Here is a 23,057-nt window from a genome sequence, read left to right on the forward strand (position 1 = left end):
ATATTAGAAATATAGTTTAAAAATTACTTCATATTCTTAATTAGTATAAAGTTTAATTTTATGCTTTGTATAGAAATGGTAGCTTTACTTGTTACCGCTGTCTCAGCAGAAGGAAACAGAAAAGTTCCTAAGTAGCTAAATATCATTGGGAAATTAAAAAATATTTTATTTTGCTTTTTTTGGGTAATAGAAAAATAGGTTTTAAAAATACATTGTTAAACATATGGTCTTGTACTAAAGTAGAATTGTATATTATATACAGCAAGGCGGTATATCAAATATTGTCCTGATATTTTCTTCATGTTTGGTTTGATTGGACTAGGATATGAATAGGATGCAAAGTTTTCTGTCACATTGAAAAAACCCAAAAATATTTTTAGGAGAATTTGTTATTTTACAGTAATTTGTTGAATATATTCTTTTTTATATATGATTTGTCATATATAAGAGCTCCTTTTTTCTTAAGGATTGAGAAAAGATATAATGAAAACTTATCTAGTGTCAGAATGCATTCAGAAGAAAATACACTGTAGATAAGAATGCTGTTGTGCAATGATTTATCTGATTTAGGAACTGCTCAGATCACTATGGTGTACTGACTGACCCGTAACAATTTTCATCTTGTTGAATCTGCAGTATTCCCTCAGGTTTACTCAATTAATAGAAGATCTGCAGACCTGAATAATTAGTTTAGAATGTATTTTTCATGGCAGATAATATCCATTTCCTCATTTTGCTGTGTCAGAAACGTGTGTTAATGATCCAAGTTTTATTTCCATGATTATTATCTCAACCCACAGGTTCTTTTATTCTTCGTATAATACACACAGGAGGCTAGGCTTTTTTAAGGAACTATTTGCTATGTGGTTTTGTTGTACTGTAAATAACTAAGTATGTACTGTGCTAACTGCTAGTTATTTAAAGGGCATAAAGGAAGATGGGTCCATGTACTCTGATCCACTGGTCTCTCTTTTGCACTCGCTTGGAACTGTCAGACAGTAGCTCATATTTTTCTCAGCTTGACCTTGCTGAAGGTTCTGAGACATTTCCACTGCAGGTTCTTGAATCACAGATGTGTGATGGATGCGTGAATCTGGCATTAATACTAGAATATTATGGTCCACAACTGTTGAGACCTTGGTATATTCCTTGCTTGTTCCTGGAACAGTATATTTTTCTCTCTTTCCACTATTTTCTTTATGTTTCAGTAATACTGCTGTCTCCTTATCCTGTCTGACTTTGTGAACTTCTACATAATCCATTAGTTTAGGATTCAAAAAAGGTGACTTGTCATTAGGTCTGGTTTTTATGACCTGCACTGTGGTTTGGTCAGTTTTGGAATGCAAATTCTCCATCTCTCTTTGCTTTTCCATGTCATCGTGGACAGTTTCAGTGATAGGATATTGTGACTGATGCTCTTCATTTCCCACCAAAAATGATGCGATGTTCACATTTGTGGTAGTCAACGTTATCTTATGTGCATCTACAATACTGTGGTAGGCAAACATAGGAGGATGATTATCAGGTAGCTGAGTTGCAGGCCATGTGGTCTCTTTTGTACTCTCATTGTTAAAGAGGAGTATTTTCTGTTCTGAGGCTATACACTCAGTTTCCCAGCTCCTTTTTCCTTCTTTATTTTCTTGAACATCTCTTACGTCTTGTGTTTGAAGTGTTGATGGAAGGGCGCGGGACTCCCTGCACTTCTCAGAAAGCACAGAAGGGCTATCACAGCTCCCTCGGCCTGAGTCGCTGTCTTTTTCCTTGGTTATCATTTTTGCATTTTTACTGGGATGACCGTTGTCATGGCTTGGCATGAGTTGCTGATCCTCACTGTCCTCTACCTCCAGATATTCTATCAGTAGTTCCTCACAGTCTGATGTTGGCGGGAAACCATGGCAACCAAGCGCACTCAATAGTTCTTCAGATTTTCCTGTCTAAGGACATAATAAGATATATTTTTTCACTGTTAACCTTAGTTTATCTGACTGGAACAATTGTGAACAATCTACATATTCAATATACAAATACTTTTAATAGTTATATCACTAGACTTAAACTGAATTTGTACTGCTGCAGAAAATAGTGGAAGAACAGAAGAAAATTTCTTGAGTTCCCTCAGTGGGGAGACACAATCCCCGAATTCATGTTTCTAAAATGGGAGGACTAGGGAGCTTTTGGCAGGTATGGATCTCATCGGTTTAGGAAGAAGTGGAGGAGAATGATAAAGTGGCTATGTCCTGTCTCCTCAGCACGGCAAGAGACAGTTAGGAACAACTTCCCTAAGAACTACTAGGAAGATCACACAGGCATTGGGTCTTGTGGTGTCCCAGGGAACTGGTGTGGTCATGAACCCTGTTCTCAAACACCCTGCTATTACTAGTGTAAGGCAAGACTGTCTCACACATACACTCCACACAATCAACCTGAAAGCATCACTTATTTTTAACATTGATTAAATTAATTGAAGCTGGTTTATACTTTGTTATGGTAATTGTGTTTGCTAGTACATAATTTGGAGAAGTGAATCCTTTTGTTGATATCAGTGGTACTCACCTCTAACAGATGTGTATCTATGCCTTTTATTTTTGGTCCCGGAACTGGTGGTAGGATAAAGGCTATCATTCTAAAAAAACAGAACAAACACACAGGGTGTGAGTATGGGCCCTGTCTCTCTGTTCTCCCATTTCCTTGGAATGTGACTGACATTTTAAACACTTCTCCCGTATCTGATACTTCGCTGTTGGATCTCTGTTTCCTGTCTACCCTTCAAGTCAGGTAACTTACAAATCCAGTTACAGTTCATAAGTTACTCTTAGATGTATTTATAAGAATGAGAACAGTACAAAAGTTATTCAACTGGAAAAGTAACAGGGCTAATGACCCTTTATTGCCCCTTAACCTCCAGTCCTCTAATATCTCTGTAACTTCATCACTGGCCAAGGAACAGCTATGTGGGGCTATGTTCAGGAGGATTAGTGGGCCTGTATGTACATACTTGACTATCAACTGACTACTACTAAACAAGATTTATGATGAATGACTTCTGATGGCTTTTCCATCAACAGTTTCTATCTCTTTCTTCTACTCAGCCAGTATTTTTTGCAAGACTTGTACAAAATTGATAATCTTTCTCTTTCAGATTTGACTGAAGTTAGCAAGTGTTCTAATAAATTATTTGGGGAATTGACAGACAGGTGGGCAGAAAGACAACCTAATAATATAACCTTGTTTCCTTTAGGAAATCAAGGCAAAACTAAAAGGTGTGTCTTCTACAGGAGCAGGGATACTCCAAATGATGTTTACTGAATAGTTACATGGCTAACCAAGATGGTCAGATCTAACATGTCTTTACCAATTGAGAATTTAGCCTGGATTCCCTAAAGAACAGAAATAGCTCTTTATCAGTTGCAAATTTAAAGTCAAATACCTGTAACTTACAGCTTATAAGGGAACACAAAACCTATAGGAAATTGAATCAAATATTAGAAGCCTATTTTTGAAAAGTTTGCTGAGATTTTCAACTCTGTGAAATTGTGAAATTGGTGACTTACCTGTACCCTTTCAAAACCATTGTCCAGCTCATGATTAAACATATAAGAGATGACAAAACACCCACGATGATCCACACAACCATGTCTTTTACTCTAAAGTCTAAGAAACAAACAGAATTATTTAAGGACGCACATCTAGCATATGGACAGTCATCATGCAAAAAAAGTCTCAAATTACTTTTATTTTAAAAATTGGTCTAAACCACCAAATTTGGTATTGAATCTAGAGGCCTTTATTAGCACAGGTGGATCTCACTGATCATTGTAATATCTGATAATAAATATACTTTTCATTAATGTCACTGTGCAGGAAATAAACTCTCGGAAAAATGCTACACAAATGTATGAAGATGAAAATTTTGTCAAAGCCAGTTGTAGCAATTGGGGTCAAATCCAATTATGCCAATATTGTATTTAATTATCAAATACATATCATACAATTAATTAAATGGTGGGTTAAATGATCTAGACTAGATATTTTTAAGGATTTCTATTGTAACATGACACTTTTTACATTGAGGTGTTCATTCCAGATAAAGAGTTATGAAGAGCTGTTACTGCCTGAAGGCAGTCACTCTTTATTGTCTATGTAGCAGTTTTAATGCAGTTACTGGTATTCTTCTAATTAAAAGCTACCATCATGAGAACAAATGAGGCTATAAACAGAAAGGACATGGTTTAAATAAGTTATGAAATGGCTTCACCTTCTTAACTCCAAAAAGTAATGAAGGGGAAAGCTAACTGGGTATGGTGCGGGGATGCTAAGAATTCAGTTACCTTAGCAATGATGTTCTTACCTGTCCTAGGGAAACTATGGGATGTCAATCTGCATGGGTGCCACGAACAGCTAACAGAAGTATTACATGAACTTCCATGTAATAACTATTACTGAAGGAACACCTGGCCACTCACCAGTAGGGATCTGAATATACTTTTCTGAGCTCCATTCACTCCATGATCCATGGTGGTCTGGTTTGCAGTGAATCTGTACAATGTACTTCTTTCCAGGATTTAAACTAAACATTTTATATTGTGTTTGCTGTCCAACAAAAACAGTCTGGAAATCAAATAAAATTCATAAAATGCATATAAAATTGAGACATTTTTCTATGAAAATCACAGTTAGGTTTAAGTCTTGATAACCAAGCTGGGAATATAGAACTAATCTGGACAGCTTCCTAATAATTGTTATGCAGGCATGAAATAACAGTACATTTATTTAATTTCTATAGTTCAGCATTCTAACGTAATTCAGTGGGAATGAGGTCTGGCTCTGGTAGACTGTGCAAATTAAACTACTACAAAAACACATCATTAGCATATGTCAAATAGGGAGGAACTGTGGTAATGGTGGGAACTGCAATGGTGAAACGAGGAGAAGGAGGCAAGAAACAGAGATGGGGAAAGATAATGCAGAGAGAAAAGAAGGAATGTGGAGTTGGATGAACTGCACTAGGTAGGGAAAAGTGGATCTTGCGATGGCCAAGGGGACTGGGAAGTGCAGAGGAAGGAAGGAGGAGATACAGAGATGGCTGGGAAGTATTGCAGCAAAGAAGGGGATGCAGCCAAAATAATCCTAAACTGGAGTCTTTAATTTGCTGCCAGTTGTTTGAGTTGCAGATCCTGCCTATAGACAAGTATTATTAAGTTGCCGTGACAACTATCACCTAATGGCTGTTGGTACAAATTTAAATGATTTTACATAATGACACTGAGCTTTCTGTTACCTAAAAAGCGCTTGTGGTTAAGAACAAATTATCACAAAAGAAACCTGACTAAATGAGAAGAAATAATTTAAACTGTAATGCCAATATGATTAATATAAAATGGCCACAATTAAAAATAAGTACTTTATCACCTGCTATCATGTGACAGCATCCAAGATACCAGTATTCTCAGTAGGAAATCACAGACCACACAAGCACTTTAGAAAAACGATGAACTACTCAACGTGCCTGCTTCATTATAATCAGGCATGGGACCTGGCTGACAAAATCTAACTGATCAGAAAACATCATCCAGCAAAAACTTGTAACATTCTTACCTCCCATTCCTCTCCTTCTTCAGGCTTGAGTCGCAACTCATATTCAAGGGTAAGCCATCCAGATCTGACATCAGCCAGCGGGGGTGGAGACCATGACAAGACCAGATACGGTTTTGTATTTATTGGCTTTTTTAATTCCAGAGTTACATTCACAGGAGGATCTGGCTGTACTGTTAAAATGAAAGAACTGACAATAAGAGTCTAAATGATTTTTTTCTTGCATCTTAGGAAGAAATATAAAATGGTGTGAGTGGTGAGTTGCCACCTCCATTGTGTCTAGTAATTTAGAACTGATGCTGGAATACAGGGATCAAGAGTTTCCTGATAAAGTAAGCATGGATTTATGAATTTGAAGAAAAAATGAAGAACAGTAAATATGTTGAGTTCATGTTGAGATTTGTCTTAATCATTTATCACCAGAAATAATTTTTTCTTACACTACCATTTATTGTTGCTTTTCCCCACAACTATGTTTCAAAGTTAACTTCTTTAATGCTGTGTTATGGAAGTTGTGTTTTACCATAATCTTATCAAAGTTGGCATATATATTTAGGAATGCTGAAAACACAAGATGTAGCTGATGAAACTTGCTTTCCCCTCCTCCCACCTTTTACATTCAGAAAACATAACACCTACATGCATACATAAGGATATTTAAAATAAAACAAACCAGTAATATTAAAGTCCTGTCTATATCTCAAAAATAAACCAAAATGGAATGCAGGTTTCTGCTACAGTCAGGTTTGGAGCTTCCTCAGTTCAGAGGCAGAGCTTCTGCATGTGGTGCATGTATTTTACTACTGTCTGATGCAAAGCTTCATCAAGTAAGTAGTCAGGGCATGGATTTAAAAAATAAAGCCTTTTCTCCAGCAGCCCTTTTCCAGTTGCTAGGCTTCTGGCAGTCAGGTCCTTGATGAAAAAATGGTTATCAATGATAATGTTCTGTTTCCTTAGAAAAAAACCTAAATACTTGTCCACAGTCACTCTGTGGAAAAAGTCTGAGAAAAGAGATTATCAGTACACTGCTATAAAAAGCACTAATTCAGCTTCTCCTGGGTCTGGAAACTACTTTTAGGCAATCAAATATAAGTATTATTAGTTAAAAAATCAATTTTCTTTCAGTTGCTAGTAGAGTGGAAAAAGATTTTAGGTGGATGATGTTTCTTAGGGCTTGACTGAAAGAAACATGGAAAACCACTAAATGGTTATCTGAATGCAATTTTAAAGCTTTTAGCATTTTTATGCTTCATTTGAAAATAAAATGGTAAAGGGATGAATATTGATTTATTATTACACCAGATAAGATCTTATTTGTTCTTACAAAGTTTTAACTGATATAATACTATATATGAGAAGAGCTGGAATTAAAGTTCTTGTGTCAAAACCCATAATTTTGAATTATTTGGTTCCACTGAAAATAGTTTTTATCTCTTACCGATGTAAGTCACATCCACATAATGAGGATCAGAGACATTACTTCCCATTTTGTTAGTTGCCCTCACAGTAATATTGTATATGGTCCAGAAGGAGGTGTGTTTTTTATCAAAGTAGCATGAATTAGGGCCTGCAGTTCTGTAATCTGGACATTCATAAACTTGTTGTTCTCTGAAATGAAAGAATCACAGTGATTAGGTTACACAGACTAAACCACATGACTTTGATTACTAGGAGTTCAGCATTATTTAGGGATGGATAAGATTTTTCATGCCTGGCAATGTGAAGAAAATCAGAAAACTGCTTTCAGACTGAAGAGTCATTGGACAATTCCAGAGACTGTAGCACACGTTTTCCTCCCAAAATAAAGACTACGAAGCCTGAACAATTTAGGCTGTTGTAGATGCAGCAGCGGGCTAGTAGAGTGCAGCTCCTACTTTTCAGAATGCCATTGTCTGCTGCATAGTCCTCACAGGTTCCAGAGAGCCAGTAGAAGTGATTGGTGAAGTCTTCTAACCCATCTATTAAAAACTGAGTATTTCCAGTGTTCATTTCACACTTACATGAGTTCTGCATTTCCAGGATTTATTTTGGTCTTTCATCACCTGTTGCTGAAAACCTCTACTTTGTACCTGTCCTCCAAATCCATTCCCAAGCTTCCCAAAGGGAGCAGGGATAGGAGAGAAAGTTGAGTATGTAGTACTTGTTTCTAGGCTCCTCTGTGATGCACAATAACGAAAGAGAAGGTTGTGGATGTGGACCTCACACTCTGCCCTGGCTGGCTGGACCAGTATCCGTCTTTTTCCACTAAGACCTGGCCCTCAGCTAAGTACAGAGTTTAGCATCCAGTTAGGTCAGTCCAAGGCTGAGCAGTGCTGCGTGAACCAAAAATAGCTCTCAGGACCCAAACAAACTATTGACTACTCCTTTAAAATTAATGTTTAGTACTCGATCTACGTTCCAGGACCAAGCTTACTGCAGAAGCCAGGAGGCATTCATGGCCTATGAATACTTGTGCAAAATAAGCATTATTAGAAGATGAAAATTTCAATATCTGGTCATTTTGGAAAGCTTTATTTCTGGGGCTGCATGACCGAAGAGCTACAGGACTGTACATTTGTATTGCATACTATTGTGCAGTTGCTGTGCCATGGCAACTTTCAAGGCAGTCTATCTTTCGTGGAAGAAGAATTCACAGAAATTTGAAAAACCTTATAAAAGATCCTATTTTAACCTTAAATATGTTGCTGCTAGTGCTATTCCAGAATATGTCACTTGGACAAAACCACATGCTATGAAAAACAGCATCTCCAAAATGCAAAACCAAACAATACTGATTTTCCAGGTCCTTCCAATAAAACTGAATAATTATACACAGCTTATTACCCTTCTTTGCTGTAAAGCAAAGTGTAGTTAGTAGGATGTCCTCCATCTGAACCAGGTTTCCACCAACAAGTAAATGTTTCCTTTTCTGGAGAACGGCATTTTATTATTGTAGGCTTCTCAGGAGGTGACTCTCCTGTAAGAGATAAAGAAGTTAACTAACTGGTAAGTTTTATTCATTAGGTCAACCCTGAATTCATAAAATGATGCCAAGTAGAGCACAGGGGAATACTTGTTTTTCTACAAGAAAAAAGTTTTGCTTCATATTAGCATAGGAAAGGAAGGACAGTTCACTAGTTAGGGCAGCAGCCTCTTACTTTGATCTGGATTCAAAACCCTCTCCCACTGCAGCTATGCTGATGAGCTATGTTTTAGTTCCCTGGCTGTAGCTCCTCTCTACCCCCAGATCTGATAAGGGGTGCTCAAATACTGTCATAGCAGGTTCTATAAAATGAATTAAAATACACTCTGCTACCCAATCTATTTTCTACATAAACCATTTTTTCTTCAAAAAAGTGCTTTAAGATGCTTCTGATTGTTTAAAAAATATGCTGTCATTTGTTGGATTTTATAGGAAAAAAATGAAAAAAGTGTTTGCCCATTTGTCTATGTCCTTGCCAGTAATTCTTTTCTGAAAGAAGTGACGTTATGCTCAATACTCAGGCTACTTGCCTGATTGCTGCCAAGCAATTTATAATTATTTGGATTCCTCGTGATGTTTTCATAGACCAAAGAAAGCACTTAGAGTAGGGCAGAAGAAAATGCTTAAATTTTGAATAGGATGATGCTAGTCAAACCCCTGATGTGATTGAAACTTTTGCAGTTATATATTTGTGGCAAAATATGGCCTTATTACATCAATAATATGTATTTTCTACTATTTAGAGTAGGGACATTGATTTTTAAAATTGCTAATTGCCTAAGGCAGATCTGAAAATGGAACATTTAAAAAATATTTTTCTATTAACAGTACCTCAGCAATCTCCATGTCAAATAATGAATAATAGTTAGTGACAGAAGAAGACACTGAGACAACCTAGCTAAAGTGTCTGACAACAAGACATGATGTCATGCATATTTAATATGTCCACTCAAACCCAACAAAACTCAGATAATTATTTCCATGTGATAGTAGCTGCAGGTGTTATGCTCTGTTAGACATGGCAGTGCTTTCAGGACACTAACTAATGAACAAAGAAATGATTCTTACACAAGTGGCATTACCTGTTCTCTATAGCTATAGATGAAATAAGCATGATTTTTAAATAGAGGGATAGGAACAATAAATTATTTAGGCATACCTGTATCAGAAGTGACTTCCTAGTAAATCCCAACCTGTTTGTTATAGCTAGCTGAGTGGATCAATAGGACTAAATACACAATTACACAAAAAGTATGGTAAGATCACTAAGCTGTTCCTCCAGCACTATGAAGTATCTGTGTGAGGAACTGTGTTTTCAGGGCTGCCATTTAGACACTTTTCACAACACTGAACTGGCTAGAATTTAAAAACGACTAACAGAGGAGCAATCATTCACTCACCATTGGGGATCTGAATGCGTCTTTCAGAGCTCCACTCACTCCATTCTCCACGGTCTAACATACAACGGACCTGAACAACATACTTCACCCCAGCTTGTAACATAGTCACTTTGCACTGTGTCTGCACTCCAACAGATATTGTCTGGAAAAGAAAATGGACTGGAAAAATAATAAAGAATTGGGCCATTTTAACAAATAAACCATAAAGGAGCAGGCTTGTGTCACTGATTTCTGAAAGGCAAGGGTTTCAGTCAGATATTTTATAAGATGTGAATTAGAAAGAAGCAAAGGTAGCGACTTAACAGAAAAACTCACTTCACTGACACTGAGATTCTGACACTCGAGAACATATTTAGTTTAGACTTCCTAGAGTTAGTACTCCATCAGATCCACCATTCAAGGAACACTACAGACAGTCCAACTCACAGATAAACCCTCTGTGTAAATGCTTCTTAGTGGCTAGTTTTAGTGCTTAAAAATAAGTGTCTTCCTCAGGCCCTTTGAATCTCTCTTCAGAAGTCTTTCAAGACACATAGCTTTCTCCATCAATAAGGCATCAACAATTTAGGCAGCATTAAGGCCATCTGACTATGACTTTAAGAATGATACTTTATCCTGGTATCTCAGTCGTGGGAGTACTGTGGCCCACTACTAGCAAAATGGCAACAGCTGGGAATGCCAATGGAAATAGTGTATGTGAGTAGGACACCCCAAACTTTCTGAGAGGGGGGTTGCCCCCAACTGATCAGGTTGAAGAGGATGATTATGACGATGACTCTCAGCTCAATTAAACAGTAATTAGGGAATAACTGAGAGACTTCTGAAACAAAGAGTATTAAAGAAGCATGAAAATTTGTAATAGTGGGGGGTAGATTGGAAACTTCAGTAGTAGCTGAAGTTTAGTTTGATGCTATCAGAAGCTGCTCTGCTAGCATCATGACCTCCACCTGGGCCAGACAGAGCAGCCTTCCTCTCTGATGCTATGAGCAGCTGCACTCCAGACAGTGTGGGCTGCAGCACCGCAGAAACCCATGCCTGTGTGTACGCATGTGACCATGTGGGTACCTTCTCACTGATGTGTGTCTTAGCAGACTGTAAGAAGGGACATGAGTTCACATTAAGGTAAAGCATCCATGGTCCCCTGCAGAAGTGGGTGTAAATAGGGGAGTTTGTACTCCCAAGAGGGTGGGGTGTGCTTGTAAGAGGGGAATTTCTGTATACAGCGTATTTCTGGGACTAGTTAGAGAAGTGTTTTATAAATTTGTATGTGTCTGTTAACATTTTTAAGTGCCCAGTATTGTGATTTATCTGTGTATTGCTGATACTGACCTTGACTGCATAGTTAACTGATTGCTTGTTAACTACATCTTAATGAATCAATATACTGCTTTGATCCTGATTTGGTTTAAACTACATGAACTGAGCAGTCTTTTACTGTGACACTGGGGAACAGACACATTTACAAATTAGTATATGGCATTAGGACAATTATACAAATACCTTGAATTTCACTGTCTGTACAAACCACTACAGTATTTTTCTTTCTTTAATCAGATATGGTTACATTAATGTTTCTGTCCTTAGAGAAACTTTTTGTAATACCAGTTAAATTCAGACAAGAGGACTCACTGAAAAGAACATTTATACAATAAATATATTTTTTCCATTACCTCCCACTCTTCCTTTTTCTCAGGTTTCAGTTGTAGCTCATAGTGATATACATGTGAATTAGAACTGACATCAGCTAACGGAGGTGGAGACCATTTTGCCCAAAGGTACATTATGCCAGCAGATGTTTTTGTTTCTAGAGAGAGGTTCACAGGAGCATCTGGCTGAACTGCATAAATGAAAAGTTTGCCATTAATAATTTAATTTTCTCTCAGAAAAGGCACTTCCTTTCTGGTTTTGTATTTCATCACATTAATTTCATATCATTCAGCACTCCTGTGAGGGAATAGTACAATAGCCTTTTTTCCTTTCTCACTCATAATCTTTACCTGGCTACTGATTTACCACAGGATCAGCAAATCTTAGACTTTACTCTGAATTTGTCAGGCTAAGGAAATACAAATCATGATTTCATTAGGCCACTCTTGCAGCATTAAAATGTCAGATATTTAATAGCTAAGAAGACTAAGTACATTTATGATTACAATGTGTAGATTATGTGTATGCAGAAAACAGAACAGAGTTAGGAATATGAAGTACTACAAAAAGCCCACAGAGTGCTTAGGCAGTTATTTTTACCCTCCTGAGACTGCAATGCCAGCAGACAGAAAATGTTTACATTTGGAAAATGTAGGTAGTTCAACCTAATTTGAAAGTTTTATAATCTGCAGTGCTAGCAACCTGCAAAACTGTCACTGAGTCTAATTGAAATACTGTAGATAACTAGAAACTGGAGCCAATTTTTCAGTCAGCGTTAAAATGACAATAAAATATGTAGTTATTTAATTTGTGAGTAAAATGCAGTTTTCACATAAAGATGTGTATTTTAGATCATCTGTAGGTAAACACTCCTCCATAGCAAGTTTCACATAATGAGGAAAGAAATCTTTCACCACTACTTGTTCTGGGATTAAAACCCACGTATATGTCTAACTAGTTTGTTTTCCATTTCATTCTTCCTTTTTTACCTATGGAGGTCACATCCACATACTGAGGATCTGAGCTGTTACTTCCAATCTCATTCGTTGCCGTTACAGTGATATTATATGTTGTCCAGGGATTAGTGTGGTTTTTATCAAAGTAGCAGGAATTGGGACCTGACGTTCGGTAGTCTGGACATTCATAGAAATTTTCTTCACTGAAATAAAATGATTTAAGAAGTTAAAAGTTTAGGAAATGAAGCAAAGCAGATAATACTCTAGTAATGGCCTAGGTTCAGCACAGAAATTTGAAATGTTTAACTTTAAACCTATATATAATTCTACCCCTGGGAAACATCTCGGTGAGTGTCAAATGCTATTACCATAAATGTTTCATTACTATTTTTACTGCAGTTGTTCAGGATGAATGCTTTTAACCCCCTTTTTATACATAGGAATATACCAACAAAAGAATGGAAAGAGAAATTTACAGAGACAGCACAAGACAATATTAAAAAATGTTTAAAAGCAAGTTAAAAGGCAAATTAAACACATTCATTTTCACTAAAGAATAAAAGTTGCTAAATATCTTCTTTACATATTTCCCCTGGAAAGTAACCTGATGGGCCCTATGGCAGAGGAGTGTTTTATTGATTATTTTGTTTTTAGCAAGATGTTAATTTATCTGCTCATCACAACTGTCTCAACAAAAAATATCTGATTAATTCACGATGTCTTACCTATTACCTTTATATGAGTCTTTGGCTTTTTTAGGAGAGGGATTGTTTTGTACTCAGTAAGCTGAACTGGGTGATATACTCAGAGCCTATCCCAGGTGTGAAGAACAGCACAAACACAAAGCACCAGTTGAGATGGTTCAAGGATGCACTTCAGTCCCACTGTTATGCTTTATGAACTGCTAATAACAAGGTCTCTTGGTTTGCAGGCAGTTTTGTCCCAGTTCACAAAAAAAAAAAGGGAGTAGGGAGTACCTGAGAGACAATGAGGTAAGAAAGGCAACTGTGGCCCAGATCTGGAGTGCTCAGCAGTGCAGCAGATTTAGTGAAATGGATAAGCACTCCTATCCATCCCTAAGCAGGACAGTTCTGGGCTGTGATAGGTATGACTTAAAATGTTCATTAAAATTTCTGTTTTGATCAAGATTGAAACATCTGGATTTTCATAAAATAAAAACTCTCAGATCATTGTTGAGTGTGGTAACTGCATTAAAGGCTGCATCTTTCCTGATAGCAAATGATTTGGAGTTTATTTAATCGAAGCAGGGAAGTCTGAGTCTTTAGCTTACCTATTCTGAACCTCACTGGATTTATTCAAAGAAATTTAATCTCTGAGCCTCCCTGCTTACTTGGCCCTGCTCTGAGACCTCTTGTTTTCAGGAAGAAAGGGCAGTTATACAAAGAAGCACAGGTTAAGCAAAGTTGCTAAACATATACACATTTTATTCTTAAACATGATGGATGAGGGAGTCCCAGGCTTTATCAAAACAGTAACTTTGAGATGCAATACCCACATCTGATTGCACTCCATTTTGGGAACCACAAGGATGGCCACAAATCCAGAAGAGGAAGCAAAGACTCTTTTTTTTTTTTTTCCAGATGGGGGTTTTCTGTGCACTGTAATGGACAAGTTCCTCATCAGGGCCCCCAGGGCACCACCAGCCCTCACTGTCCCTGCCCAGCCTCCCCGGGACCTCCCCACCCACTGCCTGGGTCCCAGGTCCCCATTTCGGCCTGCCACAGCAGGGCTGGTCTCCAGCGCCCCACAGCCCCGCCCTTCCCAGCCATGGCCTGTCCAGAGCCAGCCCCAACCCGTGGGCTGACGTCCTGGCTTGGCTGGGCTCAGCCTGTCCCTGTCCCCGAGGAGGTGGTCGGTGCCCAGGTCTGGGTTGCCCCCAGCCTGCTCTGCTCCCTGGGTGGGGTGGTGGGATGGGCCCTGGATGGAGGCCTTGCCCTGCCGCCCCAGGGGAGCCCCCATGGCCCCATGGGTCCTTGATGCTCCCTCCTCAGAGAAGCATGCCATTCAACTAAAAGCTGTGTGCCTCCTGGTAAGATGGACATACTACACCTTTACCAGCAGTGCGTTTTTAGGTCAGATGAGTTTCAGTAGGGACAGGCTGAAGGTTTGGGCTCGGTAGTCACAGAATCACAGAATCACAGAATCGTCTAGGTTGGAAAAGACCTTGAAGATCACCCAGTCCAACCATTGACCTAACACTGACAGTTCCCAACTCCACCATATCCCTCAGCGCTATGTCGACCCGACTCAAACACCTCCAGAGATGGGGACTCCACCACCTCCCTGGGCAGCCCATTCCAACACCTAACAACCCCTTCTGGAAAGAAATGCTTCCTAATATCCAGTCTAAACCTTCCCTGGTGCAACTTGAGGCCATTACCTCTTGTCTTATCGCTTATTACTTGGTTGAAGAGACTCATCCCCAGTTCTCTGCAACCGCCTTTCAGGTAGCTGTAGAGGGCGATGAGGTCTCCCCTCAGCCTCCTCTTCTCCAGACTAAACAACCCCAGTTCCCTCAGCTGCTCCTCGTACGACATGTGCTCCAGACCCTTCACCAGCTTTGTTGCCCTTCTTTGGACATGTTTTCTTTCGTCATGTTTTCTTCCAACAAGGGAAAACCATTCATCTCATGTAGCCCTTGTTGGCTATCTGAGTTTTAACATGGATTCATAAAACACCTTTATAAATTAATGCTATCATTCCCTCATTCTGTCATAATCATCACTTGATCACTTACAGAATACATATGCATGACTTGTTACCTGTCCTTGCTGTAGAACAGAGTGTAATTAGTAGGAAGTCCTCCATCTGAGCCAGGCTTCCACCAACAAGAAAAGGTTTCCTTTTCTAGAGAACGACATCTTATTATCTTAGGTTTTCCAGGGTATGATTGACCTAGGGAAGTGCAGAAATCCAGCTAGTTATATTAGAGTTGGACAACAATTTTTGTTGTTATTGTTGAATGATAAATTCAGCAAGGAATGCTTTTTTGAGGACACTAAAATTGTTTGAAACTATGGACTGAAATTTGGCAAATAAATCTGCCTGGAAAAGGGTCAAACCTTTCAGAAAAGTAAATATATTTTACCTCAAACTTCTAAAATAGCTACTAAAATTATTTTACTTTTTCAAATGAAAATCTCTTTATCTAAACTTAAAAAGTGTACAGTTATCTCCAAATTAAATTCAAAATCTTGAAAGTAAATGTATGACCTTTTCTTTTTTCCTAAAATATCCAAGATTTTTATCTTCAGGTCATCTTAAAATTAAATTTCACCTTCAACTTTGCAACAGAATCAAAATTCCACTGTTTGCACGTATTTGGGGTAAATTATAGGTAAGACAAGTGATAAAAAGAAGGAATCAATGGGCTAGATGGAGTATTTTGTGTATTGGCAACCTAAATGTCACCAGTTGAATATTCCCTAATAATCCCAATACATTTAAGAATATTTCCTGTTAAGGCTACTTGTCATTAACTTCTACGAAGAGCATAGACCATAAATTTACATACATTTTGACATGAAAAGCATGTGGCTTTTTAACCTAAGCTTATCTCTGTTTCATTAAAGTTCTGTATGACTATCTCTAATAGTGTTACTATTTATACGATGCTAGTTCCCAAGGTGACAAGCATGGAGTGAGTGTAGGGATGGAGTGAGTGCCTTTCACCATCACCACCACTTAATCATTAAATTAATACTATGAAAAGAGGACTCAAGCCATTTTCAAAATCTCTAAAAAAATCTCCAGTGGTGGTCAGGATAGATCAGGTAAAGCCTCAGACCTTTCTAAAGAAAGTGTTTCAAGGAAAAACAAGTGTTTCAGTGTTCTTACCAGTCCAACCCACTGCAGTCAGAGCAAGTAGCAAAATAATTTGAACTGATGATGTCAATTTCTGCTTCATGATGCCCACTTCTCAGGAGGAAATATCAGATCAAGGACTCACTGAAAAATATGCCATCAGGCAATAGTCAGTAATAATGCTTGACAAGTAATATGTATCACATGGCTTGATCAAAGTCCTTTTTGAATTGCAGCTAATTATTTCTTGTTATTTCTCAAAAAGGTGTGGCAACACCTACAGTTCTACTTCAGAAGTAGAAAACCTGAATCATAGGGTAGTAAGCAGGTCTTCCTGAAAGTCTTTGAATGGTTAGCAGTGCTAGGATTACAATTCCATCTCATTAACAAATCTCACATGTTTATTTGGCATCTTGGAATATTGGGTGCTTTTCTTAAAGCTCTAACTTATTCACCTCATTAATTTACCCGAGAAATCAGCCTTTTAGTAACAAAAAATACACTTTTCTTGCTGTTGATACAAAGAAGAGCTCAACATATTTGAACTCTGAAAGTCCTGAAAACAGAATCTAAATAAAAAATATCCAAAATTTACTTAGAAGTGTATGATTTTTGAGCCAATCTCATGACTTTTGAATATATGGTACTGGCAAGGTTGAATTTAGTATCACCTGAGCTGAAGAATACTACTCTTTATGTACATTCTACTCATTGTTTTTACTGCATTTGATTTTGCAGTAAAGCGAAAGTGCCAAGATCAGAGAAAAGAAACCAAGGAAAAAGTAGTGTGACTTCACAGTTAATTAATCAGGTGAAAATGAATGATGGGATGCAATCATCCCTCTTCAACCTGTAAAGGCCAGAGGCAGTGTCAGTTGAAATACAGAAGTGCAAGTGGGAAGCCACCTGCTGTGAGGACCCAGTCCCTGCAGTGGGCTGACACCACTAGATGTCCTCAGAATTCAGGTTACAGCTCAGGGTGATCAGGAGTCCCTGTTGCTGCTAAATCTGTTTGCTTAGCCTGAAGAAAAGACAGAATTACTTAAAGCAAACCTCCTGCTTCTCCCACCAACATGCTTCCCGCTTGAAGATGGTGACAGGAGTCGGCTATTAGATCCCTGGTAGCCAACCTCACTCTTTGAAACGAAAGAAGAACAATTTACTATCTAGATAGGAAACTCCTTACCTCAGCTTTCCACTCCTACCAAGCACATCTGACAGGTATTTGCATGCTTGAAACACATTCAGTGTAGCACAGCGTGGGAACAAACTGTCTCTTTGCTGAGGAAAAATTCTTTGTGGTTTATCAGATGACTCAATTTTCATTATGCAATTCATTTTCTGTATCAAGAAGCTATAACCTGACAGCATTTAAATGTTTTTCAAGCCCAAAGGCAAATGAAGTATCAGTTAATATAACTGAGTCTAAAACATGTTTACTGTGGGCAATGTGCAGAACAACAACAGTTGGCTACATTACCATAAACCACTTCTGAATATCCAAGCATGTTTTACGCATGTAACTGAGCTACAGGCTGCAAAATTGCATCCGGGTTAGTTTAAAACTCACTTACAGCAATCTGTGCATATACAATCAGTGGGGAGCAAACCATTTAAATATAAATTCCAGTTTTGTGTAAGCACATGCAAATTTCATAACTATAAACAAACAGCAGGCACAAGCATTAGTGTTTAACTTCAGAAATGAGCTGAAAACTTGGTGTTATATAACAGACCATTGAGCTCATGCAAGAACAAGCACATTTTTCTCAAGTGAAGGTGAAATAATGAACTATAAACTGTAACTATTTCATGTACATAGTATACCACTTAGAGTATTTTATTATTTCTAAAAATAGTTGGAACATTTGCAAAATTCAGCACTTTCAAACTGAGACTCATACTGTGCTTCCCTATAGGGAACCGGTACCATCAATTTTTTTTTTTTACTTTTACAGATGTATCTTTTTGGTGTGAAGAACAGACAGATAAGAGAAGCTGTAAAAAAATGAAATTTGTCAATATGACAAAAGAGAGAGGTATCATCAAGAATGAGATGTATTAGAGCACTCTGCAAGGAAAACAGGATAATTTCGGAAACTGAAGACCTGAAGAACCAAATTAATAGGAATAGGATTAAGTTAATGCATTTAAACCCAAGTGTTTTTCCTTGGGAGAATTTGTTTTTTAAAAATTTGTTTTTTAAAAATGACTGAAAACCACTGTGGTAACGTGCCTGTGAAACAGAACAGGAGATATAGGAGAGGAATACGGATCTGTTAGTGCCACAGACTAAACTATGTACAATTCTGGTCACCTATACTTGGGAAAAAAACCCCACAGGTTAACCTATTTAGAACAAATTTAGAACAGAGATACAAAGATGAGCAGGGGACACAGAGGCTGTCTCATGACGGCAATTTAAAGAATTGGCTTTTTACTCCATGCGAGGATGGTTGTCTTCTATAAACATAGCAGGAGATTAGCATCAAAGGAGGGAAATAAGAATATGTAAACTCTAGCAAATGTTGGAACATGAATAGATGGCCATAATTAGCTCCAAAAATTGAGAAAAATGTTGCTATCACAGCAGTGAGTTTCTGGAGTAGTCTTTCAAACACAAAAATCCCATTTAGTTTTCCCAGGTAGCCTGATCTATTATGAAATACGACATAGTTGTTTGTGATAGCTGAGGACTGGACTTCGTGATCCAATATATGCTTTTCAGGCCAGTGTTTCAATTCAAGTTAGATACTTTGAATTATCAACAGTTAGAAAACTGTGCAGAAGTATGAGATGGCTGCATGTCCTATTTTAAATTCAGGATTTAATGCTTTCAAAATATTTTCTATTAAAGAATTAGCACAACCTGTGTTTATTTGAAGATTATGCTTAGAAACATCCTAGAAAAGCTTCATTCTGATATTTGTATTGCTTTCTGAAGGAATGTAAGCAGCAGCAGAGCAGTGACCAGAAGGCTCCAGGCACATTAACCATATTCCATTTGTTCCAGTGCTTACATTTCCATGGTTGCCCGGTATTTGGTATTTGTGGTTCAAATATAATTTATAAGGCTTCTGGAAAGGTGTCTTGTTTTTTAAAAATACTTGCTTTAATAGCAAAAATAATGTCCACTTTGTCATAACTATATCAAAAGTGTGTCTCCCCTATCTATGACTTGAAAATGTTTTCATTAAAGGCTAACTAGCATTACTGAAGATGCTGTTAGGGAATGCCTCACTTTTAGGACTGAATGCATTCTTTTATAAGGGACACAGTGGACACTGATTTGCTAGAATTTCATGCAAAACCAAGGGTTGAGTAACTCATAATTAAAAGATCACATGCCTCCTTTTTGAAGGTTTTGACTTAATTCCAACAAAGTTACTACATTCTGACATTATAGTTGAATTTCCCCCTTTTAACACAGTTGTCATATAGTATTCAACAGCTGCTTATTTCACCCCAGAAAACAGTGCGCCTTAATGGAAATCGAAATGATTACTGGGGTTTTAGAATGCACAGAAGTGCTACATATTCCTGTAAAATAACCCTACTCTGCAACGAATAATATTATGAAATTGTAGGTTTGAAAACTGTGTTTACAATCCTACTAGATGAAGCTGAAAGTTAAATATCAATACTGAAATCAGGTGCTGTGGAGCAGAGTTGAGAGAAAAAAGTCCTCGTCCTAACTGAGTTCTAGTTCTTACATTCTTTTCTCTCTCTTCCTTGGCCATGCTGATGGATAAATTTCTTGAGATTGACAGAGAAGTTTTTACTCAGTTCTGCAGAGATGGAAAAATTTTCTATCTGCAATGTTTTCAGGCTTGCAGGAAGGGGAACAACGGTACAGCACCCGCTGGCAATGACATTATGTCCATCACAAGCTTTGCTTGTGCTGCTAAAGAAATATAAAGCCAAAAGTACTTTAGCAGTCTGTACTGAACAAGATTCACATTCCCACTAGTTATGATGATAAACAATGTTCATCTTTCAGGCCTCAGGGAAGGCAGTTCAAGGAGCCTCAAAACAACACAGTTCATTACCATTTGAAAGGCTGAACTACAGCTGTATGAAGCCAAGTACAAAAAAAAGAACAGAATAAAGCAAGAGTGTGACAGTCTGTTAGACCATCCTGAATTCTACTGGCCATACATTCAGCTATACTCTCGACATTGCATGAGTCTGCCTTCACACGCTGAGATCTCAAATGCCAACACTGATATATATCCCTAGCCAAAAATTGGGCATCGCTATCACTAGGTGTATTTGTGAATGACAGTGATGGTTGGGATTATACTGCAAATTAAAAGCTGTGGATGTGTAGTGTGTCCACAGCTCTGCTTCCCCTCTCTGAATGAGCCTTAATTGGAAGTCTCCAAATTCTGAATCCCTCAGGCACCCAGTACAGTCTTCATGGAGGTGTATAGGCTCCAGAGAAGATGCGGACTTCAGACATGTCTCTGATCTGAATTTCTTATGACTGACTCCAGGTGACTATTTTTAGCACATAGGTTTTATGGAGTGCTTTGTGAGGATGCTTCGTTCCTGCTGTTGGCTATGTAAGGGAACCTGAATGTCCAGTTAATTTCCTGGCACCAACCACTTCATATTTCTGTGTTCCATAAACTGGAAGCCCCTACAAGTTCTTTTACATTTCACCTGAAAAGCCTATATAAGGGTTTCTAATACATTTTTTCTAAATTTCTTTACTAAACAAACTTTCCCCTAATGACCCCTTGTAGTCCTTCCTTTGATTAGCAGTCAACATGTGATGATGAACGGAACAACTTCTCTCACCCATGGAAATGTGCTCCTCAGTCTGAAAGACTTAAGTCATTTTTGAAAAAGAAAAATCGTGAAACCCCAGATTCGCGAAAATAGTTTAGACACTTATTTCTCCATTAAAGTATTTATGGACTTAACTCCTATTGATTTTACAGAACTGAGCCTGAAACTCTTTTTAAAATTGTCAACATCTAAACTGACAAGAAAAGCCAAGACAAAAAGAAGAAAGCACCATTATTATCCCGACTTTACAGATGGAGAACCGAGAGAGAGAGCGATCAAATACTTTGCTCAGAGTCATACTAGAAATGTAGCAAAAGCTAAAAACTGATCCTTTCCTAGTAGATTTGTTGTTTGTTTTTTTTGTTTTGTTTTGTTTTTTTTTTTTTTTTTCTGAATACCACTTCTACTGCCTTTGTTTTCTCAATAAAATATGATTTAGCTAACAATAGCAATCTTCCTCTACCAGTCTCATGGCTCCTGAATATTCTATTTTCTTCCCTGGTGGTTTGTACGTTTAGCCATAATTTCAGAATTATTGTTTTTACAGCAGTATTTTACAGACTAGAAAAGCATAAGCTGTAAAGAGTAAAATTTTAGAGTTTGAAAGTTAGAATTTACATTAAAACTCAAAAATTGTGCTTGAAATATGATGGATGTTCATCTCTACCAACTACCAAGCCCAACTCCTCAGTCATTGCTTGCTATAGCTTGCTATAATAATTTTAAATATTAGTTATATATAGCATAGTCATAAAATATAAAGTCCATATTCCTACCTAAAGGATTCATGTGTGCAAGGAAGATTCTTCTTCCTTTCTTTCATGAATGCCAGATCACTTGATAATCTGCAAGAGAAAAAAACTCCAGGATTAGTATATTACTGGAATGATTTATTTTATTACTTTATTCCTAAAACATAAAAAGCAAACCAAAATCACTCTTTGTATTAGCTGATTCAAATACTGACACTCTAAGTCAATACATTTAAATACTGAGAGCAATAGTGACTACAGTAATATACTGTGTTACTGTACACTCTTTTCTTTATCTGTTTCAATAAAAACACAAACATTTGTAGCAATTTAAGATGCAGTTTAGATTTACCTCTAGACTCTGCTAGGCTATGTGATTAAAGGCTAATCATCATCTACATAAAAAACGGGACAGGATCAGATAAAAATTGATGGGGTTGGGGGAAGAACCCTAGCAGCCTCATCAGTGAAAGTGGGGTGCAGGGAATCAGCTACGCCTGACTACCAAAGCACAGTCAAACCATTGTCCCTTGTGTGGAACCCACCAGGAGGAGCCAACCAAACAAACCCCCTTCCCCATATGCCTCACAGACTGAAGGAGGTATAGCACTCGTTAAGGAATGCAGGGGGGAGAGAACTTGGGGAGGAAAGGAAGGGATCAAAGTGGACTGGGCAGAAACAAGCATGGGAAAATAGGGTGAAAAGGGCAATAAAGGGATCAGTTAAGTGTAACCTGGTGGCTTGTCTGACTGAGACATGTGCCTGACCACCATTATTTACCCTATAGTCTCATTAAGTCCTATTTCTGTCTTCTGTCTGGGTGTGCCCTGTTCTGAGTGGGTACATTTGGATGCTAGTGAACTTTCAGCTGGATTAGCCAGTGAGGAGTTGGATTGCAAACCTCCGGGCTCATATGCAACTCCCCTGCAATTGGGAAGACCAGAGGATCTGAGGCCAGCTACTGGTTTGACTGAGCATCTAAGACCAGCTACTAGAGCAACCCATTTTTTTTTTTTTGCAAATACAAGCATATACATGTAAATGTATGTGTTATGTCTTTGTTGATGAGTGTGGCCTCTGTGTGTTTTATTGTGACTGCGTGCACACCCATTGGGGGCAGCTGCTCAGC

At 37.9% G+C, this 23,057-nt stretch overlaps 1 protein-coding gene across 2 annotated transcripts; it reads right to left on the reverse strand.

Moving 5' to 3' along the window:
• Positions 1-914: 914 nt before the first annotated feature.
• On the reverse strand, positions 915-16,520 carry PRLR (prolactin receptor). Of its 2 annotated transcripts, XM_074812189.1 has the most exons (13): positions 16,416-16,520; positions 15,341-15,473; positions 12,591-12,760; positions 11,625-11,791; positions 10,318-10,320; positions 9,955-10,096; positions 8,416-8,548; positions 7,031-7,200; positions 5,596-5,765; positions 4,464-4,608; positions 3,552-3,651; positions 2,554-2,623; positions 915-1,934 (listed from the first exon to the last, which is right to left on the reverse strand). In XM_074812189.1, the coding sequence occupies exons 1-13, from the start codon at positions 16,483-16,485 to the stop codon at positions 915-917; spliced, it is 2,493 nt and encodes an 830-aa protein (XP_074668290.1). In that variant the 5' UTR covers positions 16,486-16,520. The 2 variants fall into 2 exon arrangements, with proteins under 2 accessions (XP_074668290.1, XP_074668288.1); XM_074812187.1 differs by lacking the exon at positions 10,318-10,320.
• Between the last annotated feature and the right edge of the window lie 6,537 nt (positions 16,521-23,057).

The sequence above is a fragment of the Strix aluco genome, chromosome Z (genome assembly GCF_031877795.1).
Source record: "Strix aluco isolate bStrAlu1 chromosome Z, bStrAlu1.hap1, whole genome shotgun sequence".
NCBI lineage: Eukaryota > Metazoa > Chordata > Aves > Strigiformes > Strigidae > Strix > Strix aluco.